The 22,345-nt window shown below is 37.8% G+C and overlaps 2 protein-coding genes across 5 annotated transcripts in view; both read right to left on the bottom strand.

Annotated features, from left to right (window-relative positions):
* The window catches only part of wake (wide awake), a 206,339-nt gene that overhangs the window by 65,281 nt on the left and 118,713 nt on the right, over positions 1-22,345 (bottom strand). For 2 of the 3 annotated variants that reach the window (XM_069502511.1, XM_069502514.1), the window contains exon 6: positions 15,365-15,546. In XM_069502511.1, coding sequence (XP_069358612.1) covers positions 15,365-15,546 — 182 coding nt within the window. Of the gene's footprint in view, positions 1-6,651; positions 6,895-15,364; positions 15,547-22,345 lie in introns of those variants that run through there. The other variant, XM_069502516.1, reaches the window with a different exon arrangement.
* On the bottom strand, positions 2,928-5,664 carry LOC117987367 (uncharacterized). 2 transcript variants are annotated; one of them, XR_011237455.1, is made up of 3 exons: positions 5,244-5,664; positions 4,519-4,792; positions 2,928-4,124 (listed from the first exon to the last, which is right to left on the bottom strand). XR_011237455.1 is itself a non-coding variant. In XM_069502572.1 (3 exons), exons 1-3 carry the CDS (start codon positions 5,336-5,338, stop codon positions 3,028-3,030), a joined length of 1,401 nt encoding a protein of 466 aa, XP_069358673.1. In that variant the 5' UTR covers positions 5,339-5,664; the 3' UTR covers positions 2,928-3,027. The 2 variants fall into 2 exon arrangements, 1 of the variants encoding a protein (XP_069358673.1); XM_069502572.1 differs by having other exon boundaries at positions 4,584-4,792.

Here is a 22,345-nt window from a genome sequence, read left to right as displayed (position 1 = left end):
TATACGGCAACCTATACTTCTATTGATCAATAGAGAACGCATTTGGAGTGTGGAAAATTTCTATAATGCATGCCACAAAGCTTGCATATAAGTATAGGACTCATTTTCAATGATAGAACGCATTCGGAGCGCTGGAGATTTCTAAAATGCATGCCACAAAGCTCGCATTATGGAACTCCTTTTTTATTGATCGACAGAGAACGCATTCGAAGTGCCAAGTAAAAGGTTCTATCACCTCGTGTATTTCGTTTTTGATGTCGTAACTCGTAGGTATAGTTTTTTTTAAAAATTGTACCTACACTTTTGTAGTCATGGCAATATTGGATGTTGCAACTAAATAGAACTGAGGCAATGGTGTAAATTCTGTACAGCGACTTCGACTTAAAACTGTTATAAGGGTACTAAACGCACCCTGGTCTGAGAAAAATCTATAATTAAATTATATTGACCCATAAAAATGAACCTTGTTTCAATGTATGTGTATTCTGATGGATGGTTATGATATCAATAATAAATAATTACATTGGATTTATTTAAGGTGCCACTGGGCATAAATTGTGTCCTCGAATTAGCAATTGCTTAAAATGCACGACGAACCATTCGTGCAGACGCGACGAGGCGCTGGCAAAATATCAAAGTTTAATATCGTTGACATAGGTTCAGACTTTATGTGCAAGGCTAATATTTGTCTTTGAATTTTCGTATTTTTTGACCTTTAAAAGGCAGTCACGTTGAACAATAATATTTCTCAAGGATTTGGCCAAGGTCCTACCTGAATTTAGAGTAGAAAATTTTAATTTGAGGAATATTTAGTTAGTATTTGGTAGGTAAGTGTGACCTAAGTGTGATGTAAAAACAACACATTTTATTATAACTCTTGTCCCTGTAACTATAATATTATAAGCGAAAAGTTTTACGATCTTTCAGATTTCAGTCTCTAGCCGTGATATGATATAAATATCTGTCAATGGGCTTCAATGGTCTCTACCGAGGCCGTTGAAGCTTTATTGAGTCTTCATTTAATTTTCTGACAGCCTTTTGGATAAAATTCTTTTTTCTTAGTCATTTCGCTCTTAACAGAGCTTGATCGTCAATTGAGTGTTGTGGCATGCTTGACTAGGTATACGTTTCCACTCTTCTCTAAATAAATTAAAACTAGTAAAAGTTGGAAGTAATTTGAAAATTGGAAGTAATAAAAAGAACACCATAAACTCAACAATAGCACAGTAGCAGATGCCATTAATCGTCGTAAGTAGGTACAATAAAAAATCTTAGCTGAACATTTATGTCACAGATTACGAAAACGTAATTGATGATTAGTGATTGCTTTCGTTTTTACCGTGATTGATTACAAAAACACTTATAATCACTTCAACGATTACTCTTAGATCAGTTAAGCCTAATCAACAGATTGTCTTGTTACGCACTGCCGGAGATTGCATACTTAATATGAATATGATTGCATTTACAATTTAAATGTATGCTTCTTACGTAACATTATGAGTTTTCACGGCAATGACCGTAGATGTTGAAGTGATATATCTACATAATATTTATGTTGACTTCTCTTACACTTGCCATTTTTCAACTAACATCGTTAGCGTGACGAACACTTGCTCCAACGCTTCCTCATTGAAGGAAGCCTAGAATATTTCTGATTCTATTGCACAGCCAATAAGTTATACAAAAGACGAACTTAAGGCTTGAGGATTTTATCTTTTAGTCAACCTGAAGAAGGTGTTTGTGTATTTAGTTTTTTTAATCCAATGGGAACTCTTTGATTTTTTCAGAATAAAAAGTACTCTTCGTCCTTTCAGCTATGTATATGCCAAAAATCAAGTCGATTGGTTGATTAGTTAGGGCGTGAAGGAATGACAAACAAACAAACACACTTTAGTTTATTAGTACAGGTAGTGGTACAGGTACTTAAAGATATTGTGTTTTTTGTCTGACCTTTAAAATTTATGTTCGTGAGTCCTTTTAGCATAGATTTATCACTACCTACTTTCCCATCCTTACGCTAAAATAGACTAATTAATGAATAATAATATACCTAGAAACCCACAAAAATAAACAACAATTTGATTTTACTGTAGTAACATTTAAAAATCAAATCGAATAGGTCGAGATCGTAAAAAGACAATCAATTGAAACTACAGGACTGTCAATTAACTAAATTGGCTCAATAGCTCCAAATAACTGATTGGTAGAACCAATATAGACTTTGATTCGACTGTTATCAAAGGAAATTAGATCCCAATAGGCTACTTGACAATTTTTTTAAGTTGGTCTTAAATGGTTAATATTAATTGTCCTATTATATCAAAAAAATTAACACTATATTTTTTTGCGCCCTAAAAACCGTAAAACTTTAATTTAAAAAAATATTTTTCTTAGACAGGTGAAAACACTGTCGGCCATGTTTGGCCGATAGATTATCTGTGCTCTGACGTCATGCATTTGTAAACAACAGTATAACCCTGTGGTTATACTGTTGTTTACAAATGTATGCAAATACCCGATAATTTTGAAGCTCTTGTGGTATTATAAGTGATTACTATTATCGCCTATATGAGGGGTCTAAAAGCAAACCCGCCACTTTGCGTAGTTGACGTTTTTCCAATACTAACGAAAAACGCATATCTTTCTTTGCAGGCAAACTAATGAAGTCAAACGTCAATAGAGCTGTTGATGGCAGTAACATTATTTTAAATTTGACCTCATATCCACCCAAATAAGCTTTGTTTTCGTCAAATTTCTAAAATAAAACTTAAAAGAGGAGTTTTTGCATCTAAGTCGAAATTGTAGGCGGATTTGCAGCTCACTAAATATGAAAGGGGCGCTTTTGTATCTGACAAATTATTATGACATCATTATGCAAGATGTTACTAGCATGCTAATAAATATTGACAAAAATAAAAAAAGTGTAAAAGTAAGAAATTCAAGTATTTATTAAAAAAAAAACAGAAACATTCTAATATTATAAACATTTTGTTGAAATAATAAAAAAGAGAATATAAAAATATATTAAACGCTTAATCCAATTTCTTCGGGATAATAATTACAAAGATCGTGATTTTCATTTTCCGTATCACCATCGAGAACATTTGCATTTTCAGTATCATCAGTATTTTTCGTTATGATATTTGTGTAAAAGTTTAGTTCATCGCCATACTGGGTTTCCCAATTTTCACCAAAATGGCTTTTTAATAAATTCTTTACATCTCCAATTTTGAGTGCACTCACTTTGACTTTTCCTGCTTCTACTAAAGGAACTGAAGCTTTGTACAAACTTTTATTTTTTTTAATGACAGACTTGTAGGCTCCTAGGTCAGTATTGTAATTAACTTCACCTTTTAACAAGCATCGTTGGGGGTTATTTTTAACTCTCTTCAGATAAAAACGTTTACAGGGCAGAAATTGGAAATGATATTCACCTGGCCGCTTAAGTGTATTCATTCCCAATTCTTTCCAATTAAAAACAGAACAATCCATACCGAGCTTTGTGACTTGCCCATATTTCTCATATATATCTATATAGGACTGTGGGTGTATTATCTGTTCCATGTTCTTTACTTCTTTTTCTATTAATCCAAATACCCTATCCGCGGGCAAAAATGAGTGCCCGGGCACTGGAAATATCAGCTCTATTGTTTTAAGGTTTCTGTGAGCTTCATTTACTAGCCAATATGAGAGCATGGCAATCATGGTACTATTTTTATTTTGAGAGCCACAGCCATCTCCCATTAATCTTAGAACTTTTTTGCCTTCCAAGTTACAATTTTTAAGAAAAAAATATAAAGCTGATGCAATTTCGTTAGACGATTTTCTGTGCGTGTTTTCAGTCCAACAATTTATGTAAACATTTTCTTTGGAAATGTTCTGAGTCTCGTTTCCTTTTACTATTGTAAAATTATAGATGTACAGTTGGCGACTATAGTATGCCGACTGATCAGGCACTTTCGGTAGCACCTGATTTTTTTGACAATCAAAACTAATGGTCAATCTGCTAGGATCGTACTCCTTCAAAAACCTGTGAAAGCATTTCGCCTTCAATTTATGCAGCCTTAGTTCACCTATTAAATGGGCCTTTTTTGTAGAGTCCTGTTCATGTTTGATTCTCTCTGTAAATGATAAACATTTCGAGCATACGTCTACCCTTGGGGTAACAAAGCCAATGTTGTAAGATCTATTAAATATATTTCTAAAGAAACATTGCCGAACTTTTAAGTGCTCGTCGCATTTTTGGTTGTACATTCGCCACATTTTACGAATATTGAGTTCCGATGGAACATATTTACGTACAGAGGTAGCCGAGCGACAGTAGTGGGACTCAATACATTTAAAAGATTCTATGAACTGCATAACTGCCGTTTTTTTACCCACATTTTTGATGGATGTTCGGTCTCCACCACGATTCTCCTGAGGAGGTTTGCCAGAAGTATAATAATTTTTAGCAATTGTACGGATTCTATGTTCCGTAATGCTTAATACTCTTTTAAATAATTTTTGACATACTTGCATTATTGTATAGGGTTTTTGGAACTGTCGAATGTAAAGTCTAGTGTGACATATCAATTCACCTCTCTTGCGCTCACCACGTTTCTTCCGGGATGGTACCTTTACCTTCATATATTTAAGTATAAAGTTGTCTTGAAAGTTTTTCTCTGGTTTAGAGTAAAAGGCCTCGCGAAACTTTCTGAGATCTTGGGATGTTAGTTTGGAGCAGTTCATTAACTTGCTCTTATGTGTACAAGAGATGGATAAATTTGGTAGATTCTTCGGCATATACCTAAAATCAAAACAATAACGAATGTTACAAGACAACATAATTGCTAGGACAAAAATCCTATGACTTCATATTTCAAAGACTGCGCTGATTTCCACCAAACAAAATAAACAATGTTATTTATTAATAAATTACCAAACCAACCCACTCAAAAGAAAACAGCCAAGTGCGCGTCAGGTAGGGTTCTATAAAATAGTATTCAATTGATACAAATTAAATAAAAAATAATGAAAATATTAAGTAATAATATAATTGCAGTATGCAATAATATAATTACTTATAATATTATTGCCTATTTTTAGTTATATCTTGGATAAAATGACAGAATAAAAGAAGTCCTGTTAAAATCGACTTTCATATTTAACTAAAGTCTAAACACTATCGCATAAACACATCCCACCAAGGTCTCAAATTGGTCTCAAAACACTATACGTAAACGCTTTGAAATCATTACCTTTCACGTTTTTTTATGTTGCGTTTCCAATGCGCAGGGTCCCTTATCCTTTTTCTGGCTCTATTTGGAGCCACTGGTGTGATGTTAACCTCCATAAGCACTCGAAAATTAATAAAAACTGGTTCTGGAAATCTAAGCGTGTTCACAGAAACTCGATCACGGCCGCCATGACAGTATGGCGCTATATTCGCATCTCATTGGCTCAATTCAACAGTGGCGCGTTTGCACCTGACATTAGTCTTCAAACAGGCGCTTTTGCATTTTACCGACGATTTTGACTGCAATTTAATACTGTTTAGAGGCGCTTATGGCCCAAAATGTTATTTCACATTTGTTTAGCCCGAACGTGTCTTTTCACGCATACAAATATTTGATTTTGTGAATTTTATGCAAAGAGGCGGTTTTGCTTTTAGACCCCTCATATGTCGCCTGCGGGATTTCCCCGCATGCGGTGCATAGATAGGGTACTTAATACATACTACGACTTCCGCAATGCCGATCTTAACGATATTTGGCGCCATTTAGCGGAAACGGATAAAACTTATTTCTAACCATTTTTTACCGACGAAGAAAATCTTACACGGAAAGACAGATTTGATTGAGAAAACTTATGTAATTTATTCAATAAAATTAATTTTTAAATTCTATTTTTACGAACAATTATTATGCCTATTTAATTCGATAAATTATTTAATAATAAATATTAAAAACATAAAATAGGCGTACAAAACGTAATATGTATAAATAATATAAGTAATTAATATGAATTATGGTCATACTTGTGTGTTTAAATATATGAGTAGGTAGGTATGTGATAAATTTTGTATTTTTCAATATTAATGTTCTAAGTTTTCTTTACACTTTTTAAACTGTACCTAATTTAAAATTTAAATTAAGTAAGTAGGTAAGTAAATCAATTTACACGTTCAATAAAAACACGCTTAGAATTTCAAACTAAATTAATCGAACATTTTTTATGATTTCACGGAAATTAGAGATTTCTAAAGTTAACGTTTGCCACGAATATGTGAAATTGGTGTACTTAATTCTGAATTTATCATTCAAAGAAAATGTATTAAAAAATACAAATGTGTTGTAATTTTTAGGATTTTTACAGTTCCACTATTTTTGTTACTTACAATGATATTTACTGAAAATTAGAAGTTAGAACCTCCAGGACTGTTGTGTTGTGGATGTCGAGGATTATTTTATAATTTTTCAGATAAAGAAATCAACTAGTAGAGACCTTGGTAGAGCCTTAAAGCAATGTACTTAGAGTTAACAGTGCAATAACTGAACGTCTATTATTACTGATATATTATCAGAATGTGTCACAAATAAATAGTTATTACAACAAATAATAAATAGGACAATATTGTCTCACGTTAGCACAACAGAAGTTACGTACGTTTCAGCTTTATCTTGATTTTGTTCTTGGGGCTCCAAGTCAACAAACCAGAGATGTCAACGCCACGAACATTCATTTACTGACACGAACACATATTTATTTAACACACACAGCAAAATCACACATAAAACGTATATTATAAGCCATAATTTCGTCACGTAATATTATTTTTTAAATACTTTTAACACAATTTTACTGTATTGTGGACTCGCGAATACAATACAAAGGCATGCGTACAGGCAACTGTCATACGATCCTAAAAACAGCCGATAGCTGTCGCCTGAGTTATTTAGAAAGGGACAAAGATACTTTTTGCAATTGGTACGAAAGAGAGGGGCGAAGTAAAGCCTTAAAAGCTCTCATACGCATAACTTGAGGTTTTGACCCGAACGTATAATATGTAGTTTGCATGTAGGTATGTAGGTTAGTATTAGTACTGATTGGTTATGTACAAGTGCTCTGTTCTTTTGTATCGTTCATTGTTTGTCCGTTTTAGTACCTACTCCGCTACATAACTAGTTGTGAGTCATATCGGCTGATATTGCCCAGATAAATGGAATCAAAAATGTTTGTTTATTTGTTTGGGCTTCAACTACAAAAACCTATTTTAATGACACAGAGTTTCACCCTTGAACATAGCTTTTATCCTGGGAAAACTGCATCTTTGAACATAGGATAGTTTTATAAAAAGTATCAAATAAAAGTAATCGTTGTTTTTCCGGGGTAAAATATTTCAAATTTTCCATTCATAATTTCGTTACGATGGTTAGAGCTCTTCAAAATCGAAAGAAAGTGCTTTTGATTTTCTTTGAGTTATTTTATTTTTATTTTTGATTCATCACGGTGTTGTAACTTATTAAAAAATATCTGTTTAGATGACTTCACATTATGATTTCATTTTCTATTCAAGAGAAGAAATTTATTGTTCCGGTAATTAGGGTAAGTTACATTTTTATGTCGTCAGATTTGTTTCAGTAGTAAAAATAAAAACGCTTGTATAAAAACGAAAACTCGAAGACCATTGCGTTTCTTTTAGAATTCAGATTCAAGTTAGACCTTTATTGGTTTTTACGCGGCATGTAATGCATTGCCCCCGCCAGAAATCAAACCCGAGACCTCCGATAAGACCACAGAGTGACAGCCCTCACCAGCGCTCTAGGGAGTTAGATCGTCAAAAGCGATTTTTGGTATCATCATAATCATGATCAACCCATCGTCGGCTCACTACAGAGCACGGGTCTCCTCTCAGAGTGAGAAGGGTTTTGGCCATAGTCTACCACGCGGATTGGTATAGACTTCACACACCTTTGAGAACATTATGGAGAACTCTCAGGCATGCAGGTTTCCTCACGATGTTTTCCTTCACCGTTAAAGCAAGTGATATTTAATTACTTAATACGCACATAACTCCGAAAAGTTCGAGGTGCGTGCACGCGAATCCCCGACCTCCGATTAGAAGGCGGACGTCTTAACCATTAGGCTATCACAGCAGGTAGCGAAAACTTTTTATTTTGTGGTAACATTATAAGATAAACTAAACCGAGTGTAGTAAAGTGGTAAAACTCTATTAAAATATCTATAGTATGCAGCCGAAAGTAATGTACATCGGCCTTTAGAATGGCATTTCGCCTTTGTAGAGCGTTGTCTCTGTCACTCATACCTATTATATGACGTTTTGGCAGTCTGCACGACAGACAGTACTCTACAAATCTGCCATCTGCTTCTAAAGGTCGATGTACATTACTTTCGGGCGTGAACCCATCTTGACAGAATTATGTGGCCGAATAGGACGACAAACTGTTAATTTAAAACTGGTTATGATCAAAGCGTATAAATTATTATTATCTTCGTTGAAGCTACGAAAGGACGATCTTAATTGCTTATTAATTGAATAGGGTTATAACCCGTTGAATTAATTTTATTTATAACAGGTGTACAATTGATTACTTTTTTATCGAGACAGGTTAGGTAAGTAAGTATTTTTTGGATGGGATTATAAGAAGATAGGTTATTAGGTTAAGCCGCCGCGCCGCGCCTCGCCGAATCGAATTCGGCTAGCAGCGTTCGGGAATCGAGATTCGAGAATCGAGAAGTCTTTTCGTTCGGAATTCCTCAGTGCTTGAAGACCAAAGTCTTCGAACAGTGCGTGTTGCCAGTGATGACATATGGATCCGAGACATAGTCGCTATGGGCCTCATAAGAAAGCTCAGTCACTCAGCGAGCGATGAAGAAAGCTATGCTTGGAGTTATTCTACGTGATCAAATCAGAAATGAGGAGATCCGTAGGAGAACCAGAGTTACCGACATAGCTCGGTGGGTGGCGAAGCTGAAGTGGCAATGGGCTGGCCACATAGTTCGCAAAAACCGATAGACGTTGGGATCCCAAGGTGCTGGAATGGCGACCTCACACCGGAAAGCGCAGCGTTGGAAGACCCTCCACTAGTACAGGTGTTGCGTGCGATGATTAAAGCCGTGTACACACACGAAACGCGACCGCAGTGATGCGCGATGGTGACGAGCCTAGTGTGGTACTATAGTCGGGAAAAACGTAGGAAAATGACAACACGCTACCGCTTATGAATTGCGACCGATGTATGGAAAGTTCATATTGCTATAGTGATAACTAGATTAGTTCTATTTTCGAGTGCCGAACGAAGTTACCGGACAGTTTGAGTTATGACCGGGAAAAGTGAGCTAGTGTTGCGATGATTAAAGCCGTGTACACACAGGAAACGCGACCGCAGCGATGCGCGATGTTAACGTATCAAACGCAGCGGTATGGACTATAATATAAACACGAAAGTGTGTCTGTCTGTCTGCTGACTTTTTATAGCTCATCCGTTCAACCGATTTTGACGAAATTTGGAAAGGTAGCTTGCATTCCGGGCCGCCGGAGAAGGACATAGACTACCCCGAATATAAAAAAGTACCAACGGGATTTTTGAAAACCTAAACACACGCGGACGTAGTTGCGGGCATCGTCTAGTGTATGCATTATAGTCGGGGAAAACGTAGGAAAATGTCAACACGCTCTCGCTTATAAGTTGCGACGATGAACGGAAATGAGTCCATATTGCTATAGTGATAACTAGATATGTTCCATTTGCGAGTGCCGAACGAAGTTACGCCGGACAGTTTGAGTTATGATCGGGAAAAGTGAGCTACAGTTGCGATAATTAAAGCCGTGTACACACATGAAACGCGACCGCAGCGACGCGCGAGGGTATTCAACGCTAGAATTAAGAAATGAAAATACATTACATTACAATAAAACTTAAAGCTAGCCTTATCTAATTACTATACAAATCATGCCCACGTGGAATGTTGCCAAGCATACTGGCTGCATTTCCGCGCCGGACAGCCGGGCTGATCCGTTGCGCAATAAATGAGCCAGCCCTTCTGTCACCAAATGAGGCTGTTATCCGCGGTAAAATGTCTCGTAATTTTTTTTAGCACTAAGACTCCATGGCCCCAGGGTCTCCACGGCAAACGGAACAAAAATGTAACTCTCGATAAGAGAGGCATACTTGCACCGCTTGCCGTTTTCAGCTGTTTCTGCTGCGGCTCCCGGTCTTGATGCTACAATTGTAATACAAAGAAATGCTTTTTTTTAAATCTTATACAAGATAGCCCTTTAACGGTGAAGGAAAACATCGTGAGGAAACCTACATGCCTGAGAGTTTTTCATAATGTTCTCAAAGATGTCTGAAGTGTGCCAATTCGCACTGAGCCAGCGTGGCAGACTATAGCCTAAAAATGACCTTATTGAGAGGAGACTCGGAATCGCCAAACGACGGTTCAATAGTGGTTCAATACGACTGAAATTCTCGGCGAAACTTTAGTTTTTCTGAAAAACACGGAACCGTTGCACGTCCCACGAGGCTTTAGTCGGGATTAAAGGCTAACCTAATAGAAAGAGCAGTAAAACTAGCTTCTGTAATACTCGAGAACTCTTCTTCATTAGGATGCAGACTTTATTCGCCAAGATTTACTACGGCGGGTTCCGTACTACAATCGTATTTTTTCGACATTTTGCATAATCAAATAAATAAAAATCTGTTTTAGAATGTACAGGTAAAATCCTTTCAAATGATACCCCACTTGGTACCTATATTAATCTTACTTTGAAAGTTGAAAATACTAATTATTTGTTCATATTTTGTTAATTTTTTTTGTGATGAAACCACAAAGTTTTCGGATTTTTCTCATTACGCCTGCTATAAATCAATGCTACGGACAGACAACAAAGTGATCCTATAAGGGTTCCTTTTTTACTTTTGAGGTACGGAATCCTAAAAATTCAGTAACAATTGCAACAGATTATTAAGTACATTATTATATTTTCGGACATATGTATTAAAAACAAATATGAAAAATCATGTTTGCACTGGCGGGCGGCGGCGGCGGCTACATTGTAGTTGATTACTTGATTGCATTATTTTCCAGTTTCATAATTAAGTTCTTTATGATAATGAGCGACCTCGCAATTATGGGGGTACTATGATATCATAATTGCATTTCATAACCGAATTGTTTATAGGTCTTCTTTAGGCGCGTTGGTCGATTTTAGGATGGGTAAAAAGTTCAATATGTGGGGTCAACCTGTCGCAGATCATACTGTTTTTGTAATCAAATTGCAGATTTACTTTTTATCGACAAACTCACTTTAATGAATGTGAAAGTGTGTTTGTTTGTTGGTTTGTGCTTCAATCATGTCGCAACGGAGCAACAGATTAACGTGATTTCTTGCATGGATATTGACAGTTAAAGACCTGGGGAGTGACATAGGCTACTCTTTATTATTTAATGAAAAGTTAGCCCTTGACCTTTGATTGATATACAGGAATTTGTATTAAATAACAATAATTCTAGAGGACGAATGAGGGAAGTCTAATCCAGGCATAAAATGATACAGAATATTTCAACTAAGTAAAACTTTACAAAGACCAATTACTTCACAGCCAGGGCATTTCAAACGTTATTACAAAGGGCAACTTAAAAGCCGGGGACAAGAAGCGCAAAGGCCAAATTACATTACCCTTAGTGCAAAGTGGAGTAACACATTATGTAGGATCAAGGGCTCTTGAGGCCTTGAAGTTATCTAATAGTACGCGACAGGTCGAGATGGCATTCGGGGAGAGAATACCCCGCACACCCGCACAGCCCCCGAGCTAATCGGCTGACGTGTCCGTGCATGGACTTCATACGGTGAAGTATAAACTGCTTCATATAAAATGTTCGTGATGTTTTAATTCCGTGCCTCGTACCTACGTGGCACAGCCCACGCAGCCACGTGTTGGCACAACCATGCCTTAGCCGTGCGAAAGAACTGTACCAAGTAGATGGTGCCTGATGTGATGAGTGATGATGACGAATGGTAAGCATAAAACTTGTGGTAGGAGTAGGCAGGTACGACAATGGAGCCACCACTACCCGTTGGTAGGGTTAGAACTGCCAACCTTTCGGATTTCCGTCCTCTCCTTTGACCTGTTATCTCCCTAAGCCACCATGATCCAAACTTTATAGTCGCTGATCGTTTCTCCCTGTGTTGGGGACAATACACAGAGAAATTTTCAGCTTTTATAAAATAATGATGCTGTGGCATGCGCTGGCTCTTAGTCCAGCAGTATAACATTAACTGAGTTGTTTTTCATTCTGAATTGCCTACTAAGTTTAAATATGCAAAACATTTATCAAAAGTAATTGCTATAACGATAGTTAGAGGAGCTTGTTTTATAATAATATTCTCTTCAATGTATCCCATGTCTAGCCCATTAAAATCTTTAGCAGATGTTGCCTAAACTAATTTCAGCAAATTTTTAAGTCTGGTAAAATGTGTAACTAATTTTTCTTAATTTTCTTTTAGTTTTCTTTCTCATAGTAGACACACGCTTTCTAGTTTGTTGGATAGCTAGTCTGTGCCTATTAGCATAGAGTACAGTACGGGGCAGAAAATAATGTACATCAACGTTTAGAAGGAGATAGCGGATTTGTAGAGCATTGTCTCAGTCGTTGAGACGATTATGTATTCTGAGTGTTCAGGTAACCCGCCGGCTCGTTTGTTACACAAAACTTGCCCTTCCTTATGAAAATGCAAATGTCACTATTAAAAGTGTTCCTACCCTTCTCTTAAAATATCGCTCTCGGAAATAAGGCCTGCAAAGTAGACTTATCATCATATCAACCACCACCTTATTATCATATCAAAGAAGTAGACAGCACTTCAGTTGGTTTCGTGATATATGTACCTAAAATACTTATTTTTGTATGCCACTTTAAAAATTCGTTTACAATTTCCATTTATAAAGGACAGGCCGCTTCTGAATCGCTTTGCTTGTGGTAGCAGTGGTTTACGAGTATTGCTTAAGGGCTTATTCCACCTTTCTAAATAAGACGTCCTAAATGGTATATTTATCGTCATACTAGCCAACTTTTCCACTCAATGATACTTTGCCCAAAAAGCAATTTATGAGCAAATTCGGTATGTAATTTTTATGGCGGGCAAAGTAATCCGGACTTTCAGCCAACATTGCCCACATTTTTCATCCAAATATAGGTACCTAACTAATAAAATATATATTTTTTATAAAATAAAAAATACCATGACTATTTAAAGTTATCTTGGCCTACAGAAAATATACCTACGACACTGTCTTGTAGATGCAGATACTCTAATTACTAATATATTCTATTCTGTTATCGATAAAGAAATATTATTAAATAATATATTAAAATAATACATAATAATAATATAACGGGAATACAAAGCATCGGCGAAAGGTCGATCGGTAAAAAGGTTAGACTAATCCGTTTACCCATGTTTTCATTCAAACAATAGGTAGGTTCCTACAACCAAAACAATGAACATCTAACTCGCTTAAAGACCCACGCAAACAATTTGTGGCCCTGACTTACAAACATTTTGTATTCCACATTTAAATATTTGCCTTTGTAGGTCCCGTACGAAATGACAGGGACTTCTTCAGTTTTGAATTGAAAAAGCTACAAAACCTGAAATCTTGTTGACCTTTTTGTTTGTTGGTTGACCTTATTTTAACTTCCTTTATCTAAAACCGCACCCGTACACCACCGTAAAGTTATTTCACCCTCACCATCCGTGTATAGTACGTGACAGGTTGAAATAGCAATCGGAGAGGGAGCGCCCCGCACAGGTGCACACCCGCACAGCCCCCGCGCTCACCCGCACCGGGTTAGTCTGTCCGTCGTGTCTGTCAAGAAACCTATGGAATTTGGTGGGTAGGTAGACCTTATAGCACATGTCAAGGGAAAAATTCGAACCCCGTGCATTTGTGATAACATCACAAAAAAAATTAAAATGCAATCATGAACAAAATAATATATACCAAGTAGGGTATCTTAATATGAAAGGGCTTTACCTCTAGTTTCTAAAACAGATTTTTATTTATTTTTATGCATAATACCTAGTTTTTGATGCAATTTGTTGAAAAAATACGACTGTAGTAGGTACGGAACATTCGGTGCGTGCGTGAGTCTGACTCGTACTTGACCGGTTTTTTGCAAAACGTATTCAATTTAGTAACGACGCACTTATTAAAAAAAACATGATTATTCATTCCCGTCACTTCCAAGTTCAGTCTTGGTATTAATGAAATGATCTTAAATGCGCAAATAGCGAAATGCGTAGCAATAGCGATACTCGAAGGCATTGAATACAAAATAAATGGCACGATAACAACCAATACGATTCAATGTTGAGCGATATGAATAGGATATGGGCTATATCCGACAGTATACTGGCGATATATCGTAGCTATTGGCATGGCGTATTGAGCTATTGGTATATCGTCAACGATCGCCTTTTAAATTGAAGCATGTTTCGTCCATTCCACAGGGATTTCTTCAGAGTAACTCATTTTTCAGATTGTAGCTATAATACCTAAGTTTTGGAATATGCAATGTTTTATGCATCCAGTTCTAAATAGGTATAAGTCTTTCTGATAGTGAGTAATCTCACACATAGTGCTCCAGCTTCCTCATCTATCCATAATATTATTAAGTGCCTATTTTACCAGTTAGGTACAACATGAAAATAAAATTTTAAGTATGGATTATCCATACTCATATTACAAATGCGAAAGTGTGTCTGTCTGTCTGTCTGTCTGTCTGTCTGTCTGTCTGTCTGTCTGCTAGCCTTTCACAATCCATCCGTTCAACCGATTTTGACGAAATTTGGTAAATAAAAGACAAAATAAAAGTGCAATTTCTTTGGCTAGTGGATCGTGAACCAACTGCGGGTGAGACACGGCTACGCTGCCTGTTCACTAGTGAGGAGCTAGGTAGCGGAGTGGAGCAAGAAAGTGATGCGGAGCGGAGTGGCAGACTGTATCTAGCGGTAGCTGAAGATTCTTGAGCGAAAGTGGCTTAAGAGGTTAACGTGTTCCAACTATGACAGTATCACAATTCACACTAGCAATTTGTGCCCTTATAACCCAATAAAAGTCCAACAGTCCTACCAATCTACCTGCCTGCCATCTTTACCTCTTGGCTCTTCGAACAACTGCAGGCTAGTCGAGGCTTAGATCACGGTCTGCTAGCGGTAGCTGAAGATTCTTGGGCGAAAGTGTAATAGCTTAAGAGGTGATCGTGTTCCAACTTTGAAAGTATCACACTAGCAATTTGTACCCTTATAACCTTATAACCCAATAAAAGTCCAACAGTCCTACCAACCTACCTGCCTGCCCTCTTTGGCTCTTGGCTCGTCGACCAACTGCGGGTGAGACAAGGCTCAGGGCCCGGTCTGCCCGAGGTAGTTGCAGGTTTGTGGGACTGGGGACGGAGTGCCGTGCGCATATCGCTGCTTCTACCACTGAGTCTATGCTGGCTGAGCGAGGGAGTTGCCCTGCGGATTCCCGTCTGAAAAAAAAAAAACAAAGTTACCAGAGAACCCTGAGTTGATTCCTCGTCTGGGTCAGTTCATTAAAAGAATCGGTGAGTAGGCTTCTGTCTCTGTTAGTTTTTAATACTAATGATAAAACCTGTTACTGATTAAATTGCATGTGAGAAGGAGAATCTGGGTCAGAATACCAGATTTACGGCTATAGCTAACTTTAAGGTCCCTTCTTTTTATATGGGTTAATTTTTTATTGATTTGTTCTGAATAAATAGTGGTATTACGGAATATGCAAATGATGAAACTATAGGTACCGCAAAAGAATTCGCCCTCCATTAGACAGCTGTCCGACCGAACGATTGGCGAGAAATGAGGTAGCTGAAACCTAGAAAGAAGTTGGCGAGCAACGCGAAGCGAGACTGCCTAATAAAAAGCTTTTAGAATGAATAAAAAGCTCGTAAAAAACAAAGTCCGGTACATTGGCGGCGGGTTAAAAATAGAAAATATGCATCGAGTTTTCTCATAATAAAGCTATGCTCTCGTCCGTTGAAATCTTAAGTAGCAATGATGAAGAGCTATTAACTCTTGCTGACTCCGCGTCTTTCCGTCTGACCCTTAACTAGGTCAAGTATTGTATTTAATGCCCGGATAGGGTTGAATGAGGTTACCTATTTTAATAATGCAACTTTATAAAGTGATGCTCTATAGAGCATTCCAACAAAACCGTGTTAAACGTCGGCCTTTAGAAAGAGATAGTACGATACGATAGTACGATTTCGTAGTGTTGTCTCTGTCGTTGAGACCGACAAAACATCACATAGGTATGAGTGACAGATACTACGCTCTACAAAGCAGAAATCTCATTCTAAAAATGTACATTCAATACATACAAAGGTCGATCTAGGTACTTGGCCTCGTCAGTTTAGTTGCTAGCATATTCGAGGGGTGATAGCCTAGTGGTTAAGACGTCGGCTTTCCAGTCGGGAGTCGGGGATACCATCCCGGGCACGAGCCACGAACCTCTAACTTAGCAGTTAAGTATGTGTATTTTAAGGTATGATTCCGAACCACGCTGCACGCAGCAGCGCTGCCGCAACAGTGCTGTCGCCAGCTGTCACAGTCCTGTCACGGCACTACTGGTCCCCATACAATCTCTATAAGCTTATATGACACTAGCTTATGCCCGCGACTTTGTCCGCGTGGACTACACAAATTTCAAACCCCTATTTCACCCCCTTAGGGATTGAATTTTCAAAAATCCTTTCTTAGCGGATGCCTACTTCATAATAACTATCTGCATGCCAAATTTCAGCCCGATCCGTCCAGTAGTTTGGGCTGTGCGTTGATAGATCAGTCAGTCAGTCACCTTTTCCTTTTATATATATAGATTACATTCCGAGCTAGGCAGCAATGTCGCCGCAGGAATGTAGCGGAACATTGCTTGCTTTAACGATGGCGGAAAACATCCATGAGAGTCCTCCATAATAGAGCCTCGATAGCTCAATGGTTAAAGGAGCGGATTGAAATCTGAAAAGTCGCCGGTTCAAACCCCATCCGTTGCACTATTGTCGTACCTACTCCTAGCAAAAGCTACGTTTAGTTGTAAGGGAAAGGGGAATATTGGTCAGCAAAATAAACTTGGCTAACATTCTATGAAACAAATGTTCTTAAAGAAGTGGAGTCAGCCAACCCGCACTTGGTCTGAGAGGTGTGTTCTCAGTAGTGAGTCGGCGATGGGTTGATCATGATGATGATGATAATATATTTATAACGCAGGCAAATCTTTGATGATATTGCCTACCGTGGTCGAAATTAGGTCAGGACAGCATCATTACAGAGATGATCCAGGAGGATTTAGCACGTAGATCCCCGCTAACTCTGATCCTTTAATTATCTCTCTTATTCAACTCAAGATGAGCTCCCCATTGAATTAAGCCACATTGAGACCTTCCTGAGCCTGCCAAGTTTCTAAACTTTCTGAATAAATAACTAACCACGGCCGGCAACTATTGACGTGGGTGAAGCCTTATTAAACTAAACAGACCATGATCAACCCATCGCCGGCTCACTACAGAGCACGGGTTTCCTCTCAGAGTGAGAAGGATTTTGGCCATAGTCTACCACACTGGCCATGTGCGGATTGGTAGACTTTACACACCTTTGAGAACTCTCAGGCATGCAGGTTTCCTCACGATGTTTTCCTTCACCGCAAGTGATATTTAATTACTTAAAACGCACATAACTCCGAAAAGTTAGAGCTGCGTGCCCGGGATCGAACCCCCGACCTCTGATTAGAAGGTGGACGCCTAACCACTAGGCTATCACAGCTTAAAGCTGTTTGTATAGGAAGTTTAATTTCCTGAGTTGACAAAAAAGGTTGGGAATGAGTTGCTCAGGAATGAGTTCTAATAGCCGCATTTTTCTGATATTCTATTTATATATGACAAGAAGCAAGTGACTGTAGCAGAGAGATCTTCATAGCTGGCGAATATTATGTACAGTACTTACGCAGCTGAAAGAAATGTACATATCGACCTTTAGACGGACATAGCAAATTTGTAGAGCATTGTCTCTGTCATTGAGACCGACCAAACGTCATATAGGTATGAGTAACAGAGACAACGCTTTACAAAGCAGAAATGTCATTCTAAAGGCCGATGTACATTACTTTCTGCCGCGTACTACTTTAGGTTTGCTATTCATTTATTAAGTTTGCAAAACAAGACGAAATAATACAACAGACATGTTGTAAAATACAACCTAAGCTTTCTTTTAAATTCGTATACTATTTCCCAATTTCGCTGGCAAACGCTTTTCGTGTTTTATGGATGTTGACAAAGAATGGAGAGATTTTAAATCATTCTGTCCAAGCCTGCAAAAGGAAAGCACATGCACCCGAACAATGGATCCATATTGAAAATTTGTACCGATTCTCTCTTTCTCTCTCTCTGAAAAAGTGCAGCCATCTTTATGAAAAACCGAATGTACAAACCGCAAACGCGATGCAAATTGCAATTTTAGGCACAAAGATTTGACATTGTGGTGATGGAACAAAAAGTAGCCACATTTTTGTCTGGTGGGAGGCTTCAGCCGTGGCTAGTTACCACCCTACCAGCAAAGTCGTGCCGCCAAGCGATTTAGCGTTCCGGTACGATGCCGTGTAGAAACCAAAGGGGCATGAGTTTCTTAAAAACTGCCATACCCCTTCCAGATTAGCCCGCTTCCATCTTAAACTGCATCATCACTTACAGATCGCGCGGCGAGAGTTTGGCTTTGACCTTCGGGTGGAGGGGATTACTGCGCATGGGTACTGTCACGCACACAATACTTTTCCTTTTTTATGTACCAGGTTGGATATTTGAGTGGGTCAAAATTCATGTACAGTGGTAATAATGCTAGAAAATAATACGAAATAGATAAACTTCTTCATTTATTAAAACTATTGATAGTTATTTTACTTATATAAAATGTTTATTTCCTTTTAAAGTTTACAGAGACAGCGATGAAAATTCTAAATAATTGTTTTTTAATAAAATTATTTATTCCAAGATACATGTAAAATTGGTACATACAAACAAAAGAAAACTTAAAATAATTATTAAATACAAAAGTTAACATTAAAAAAAGTCTTAGCAGCAGTGCTATTCAGATTCTTATATAATAAACAATTAACGAAAATAGCAATTCACTTGTGAACGTGATTGTACAAACAGAGGCAGGGAACGACTGGAGCAGTGGAGCGCCAATCAGAGCACCGCGTGCGCCTACACACCCGCCCCGCACCCCACTAATTGCCCGTTGATACCCAATTTCTGATTTCTGCGCAATAACGGTCAAAGCCAAACTCTCGCCGCGCGTACTGTACAACCAGGGAGATTGCAGTCAAGGGCTAACTTGTATCTGAATAAAAAAACACCTTTTTAGCGGAGCTGATTGAATGCTTTGCATCATCTGATCAACAACAAAAGAATATATAAATCAAGAATATATACAAAGATCTGAAACTCTGGAGTGAGCTGACTACATGCCTATTCGCCATTTTTATCATGACTAATATTCCCCTTTCCGCTCCAACTAAGTGTAAAGCTTGTGCTAAGGCTTAGGAGTAAGTACGACAATAGTGCAACGGGTGGGGTTTGAATGCTCCTTTAACCGTTGAGCTATTGAGGCTCTAATCTAATTATTATTTTTGTTACAATTTCAATAAAAAAATCGCTTGAAATATTATTTTTGTCGCATACTTATGTACCTATAGTCTATACAGAATGTAACCAGGACTTGCGTTATTGTTATACTACCTAAACACAATCCAACACCAATAACCATTTGCTTCATTTTGTAGTTTTAGTGATTTAGTATTTTTCAGACGCGCAATGTATAGCGTGCAAAACTCGGGTCAATGTCCCACCTACGACGCGGCACTGATTCCGAGTGGCCTGCTTACTGCAACGTTCGTTGACCTCTAGCGTCAGTCAGATGTTTTATTTGCAATATAGGTATCGTAAACTTTTACAAAATTATACGGTTTTTTAATATATTTTTTTCGCGTATTTAGGGTTCCGTACCTCAAAAGGAAAAACGGAACCGTTATAGGATTACTTTCTTGTCTGTCTGTCTGTCGGTCTGTCAAGAAACCTACAGGGTACTTCCCGTTGACTTAGAATCATGAAAGGCATGTAGGTACAGATCGCGCGGCGAGAGTTTGGCTTTGACCTTCGGGTGGAGGGGATTACTGCGCATGGGTACTGTCACGCACACAATACTTTTCCTTTTTTATGTACCAGGTTGGATATTTGAGTGGGTCAAAATTCATGTACAGTGGTAATAATGCTAGAAAATAATACGAAATAGATAAACTTCTTCATTTATTAAAACTATTGATAGTTATTTTACTTATATAAAATGTTTATTTCCTTTTAAAGTTTACAGAGACAGCGATGAAAATTCTAAATAATTGTTTTTTAATAAAATTATTTATTCCAAGATACATGTAAAATTGGTACATACAAACAAAAGAAAACTTAAAATAATTATTAAATACAAAAGTTAACATTAAAAAAAAGTCTTAGCAGCAGTGCTATTCAGATTCTTATATAATAAACAATTAACGAAAATAGCAATTCACTTGTGAACGTGATTGTACAAACAGAGGCAGGGAACGACTGGAGCAGTGGAGCGCCAATCAGAGCACCGCGTGCGCCTACACACCCGCCCCGCACCCCACTAATTGCCCGTTGATACCCAATTTCTGATTTCTGCGCAATAACGGTCAAAGCCAAACTCTCGCCGCGCGTACTGTAGGTCTTGGCGTTCTGGTTACACCCTGTAAAGTCCACGTCAAAATTCAGAGCCATCGTAAGTAATCTCTAATCGCATTTTCGATGTATTTACTTTAACCTATTATAATACGTGTCAGTAATTCCAGAATCAAATTCAGGGTTTCTAGGCAGAAATCCTGTTTGACGCAAGCTGTCTCACGGCCCACTGAGTCGAATGCGTGAAACGAATTAACAAATTTGAACAATAAACATGGAAATTCAGGATCCCACTCTGTGACACACGCTTGCGTAAGATGTCTCTACCGCAACCACATTGTGGAATAGAATAGTAGAAAGGGGAAGCACATACACTACTTTTTATCCCGGAAAATCAAAGAGTTCCCACGGGATTTTTAAATATAAGTCCCGCAAATTGCTATTGTGCTGGAACCATGTCTAATTAACATCGAAATGACGTCATTTTGACGTCAGCTGAAATAAAAATATACCATCAGTTCTAACAAGACAAGACATCCGCATCACAACAAGAGAACAAGACATCACTAAAATGGCGGCCACGCGCATTAGCAATTTGCGGGACTTATAACTAAATCGCGGGCATCATCTAGTTAAAATTTAAACAGAACATTACACGAATATACATTACAGTTGAGTTAATCAACGTGACTCGATGTAGTGACACTTTTAATCACTGGTACAGAATTTCACGCTCCCAAAAACCTTTTCTGGTTTCGTGTTACCGGATTGCCAGTTAATTGGACGTATTCAGCAGTGCTAGCGTATTTGTACATTCCTACTGTATAATATACATGTATTACTAGTGACTGGTTGACTGATCGGCGGCAAAAATCTGAACAATTAAATTACGAAGAGATTTATCCATGTATAAGGTACACGCGCGCGCCTTTATTAAATTTTGGTATTACTTATTTGATGAGGTTTTACAGAATAATACTCTATTCGCGAAGAGAAGTTAGTATAGCGCTCTCTCTGTTACGTAATTCCATACAAATGAAAAAGATAAAAACACAATGGGTATTAACCATTTTGAGTGACCAACCATTCGAAAACGAACCTATGAGGTAGCGTTCTTACGGGTTTTTTAAACACTTAAGCCCACGCGGTTTCCATAAATATCACTTCACAATCACTACCTGGAGACCTGCAGACCTGGACAGTGACGTATTTCATCACGGAAAATCAAAGAGTTCCCTCCCACGGGGTTTTTAAAAACCGAAATTCACTTGGAGAAATTCGTAGGCTAGATCCACGGAACAGAAAAAAGATCAGTTATGAATATTTTAATAGTTTTTATAGTGTTTTACCTACACTTCAAGGAAATTTCTATATAATTTTAAAAACATATCAAAAATTGCGATCCGGCAAGAATCGAACCCGCGTCTCCTGGGATCGCGCCCGACGCTCTGACCACTAAACTCTTATGACTAAGCTACGGCACGCTTAGTCCCACAAGACGCGGGTTCGATACCTGCCGGTTCGCAATTTTTGATATGTAAGTATTTAAAATTATTTAGTTATGAAT

The sequence above is a fragment of the Maniola hyperantus genome, chromosome 13 (assembly GCF_902806685.2).
Source record: "Maniola hyperantus chromosome 13, iAphHyp1.2, whole genome shotgun sequence".
NCBI classification, from domain to species: Eukaryota; Metazoa; Arthropoda; class Insecta; order Lepidoptera; family Nymphalidae; genus Maniola; species Maniola hyperantus.
Note: the sequence above shows the minus strand (reverse complement) of the source record. Positions and strands in the feature narration are given on the sequence as shown.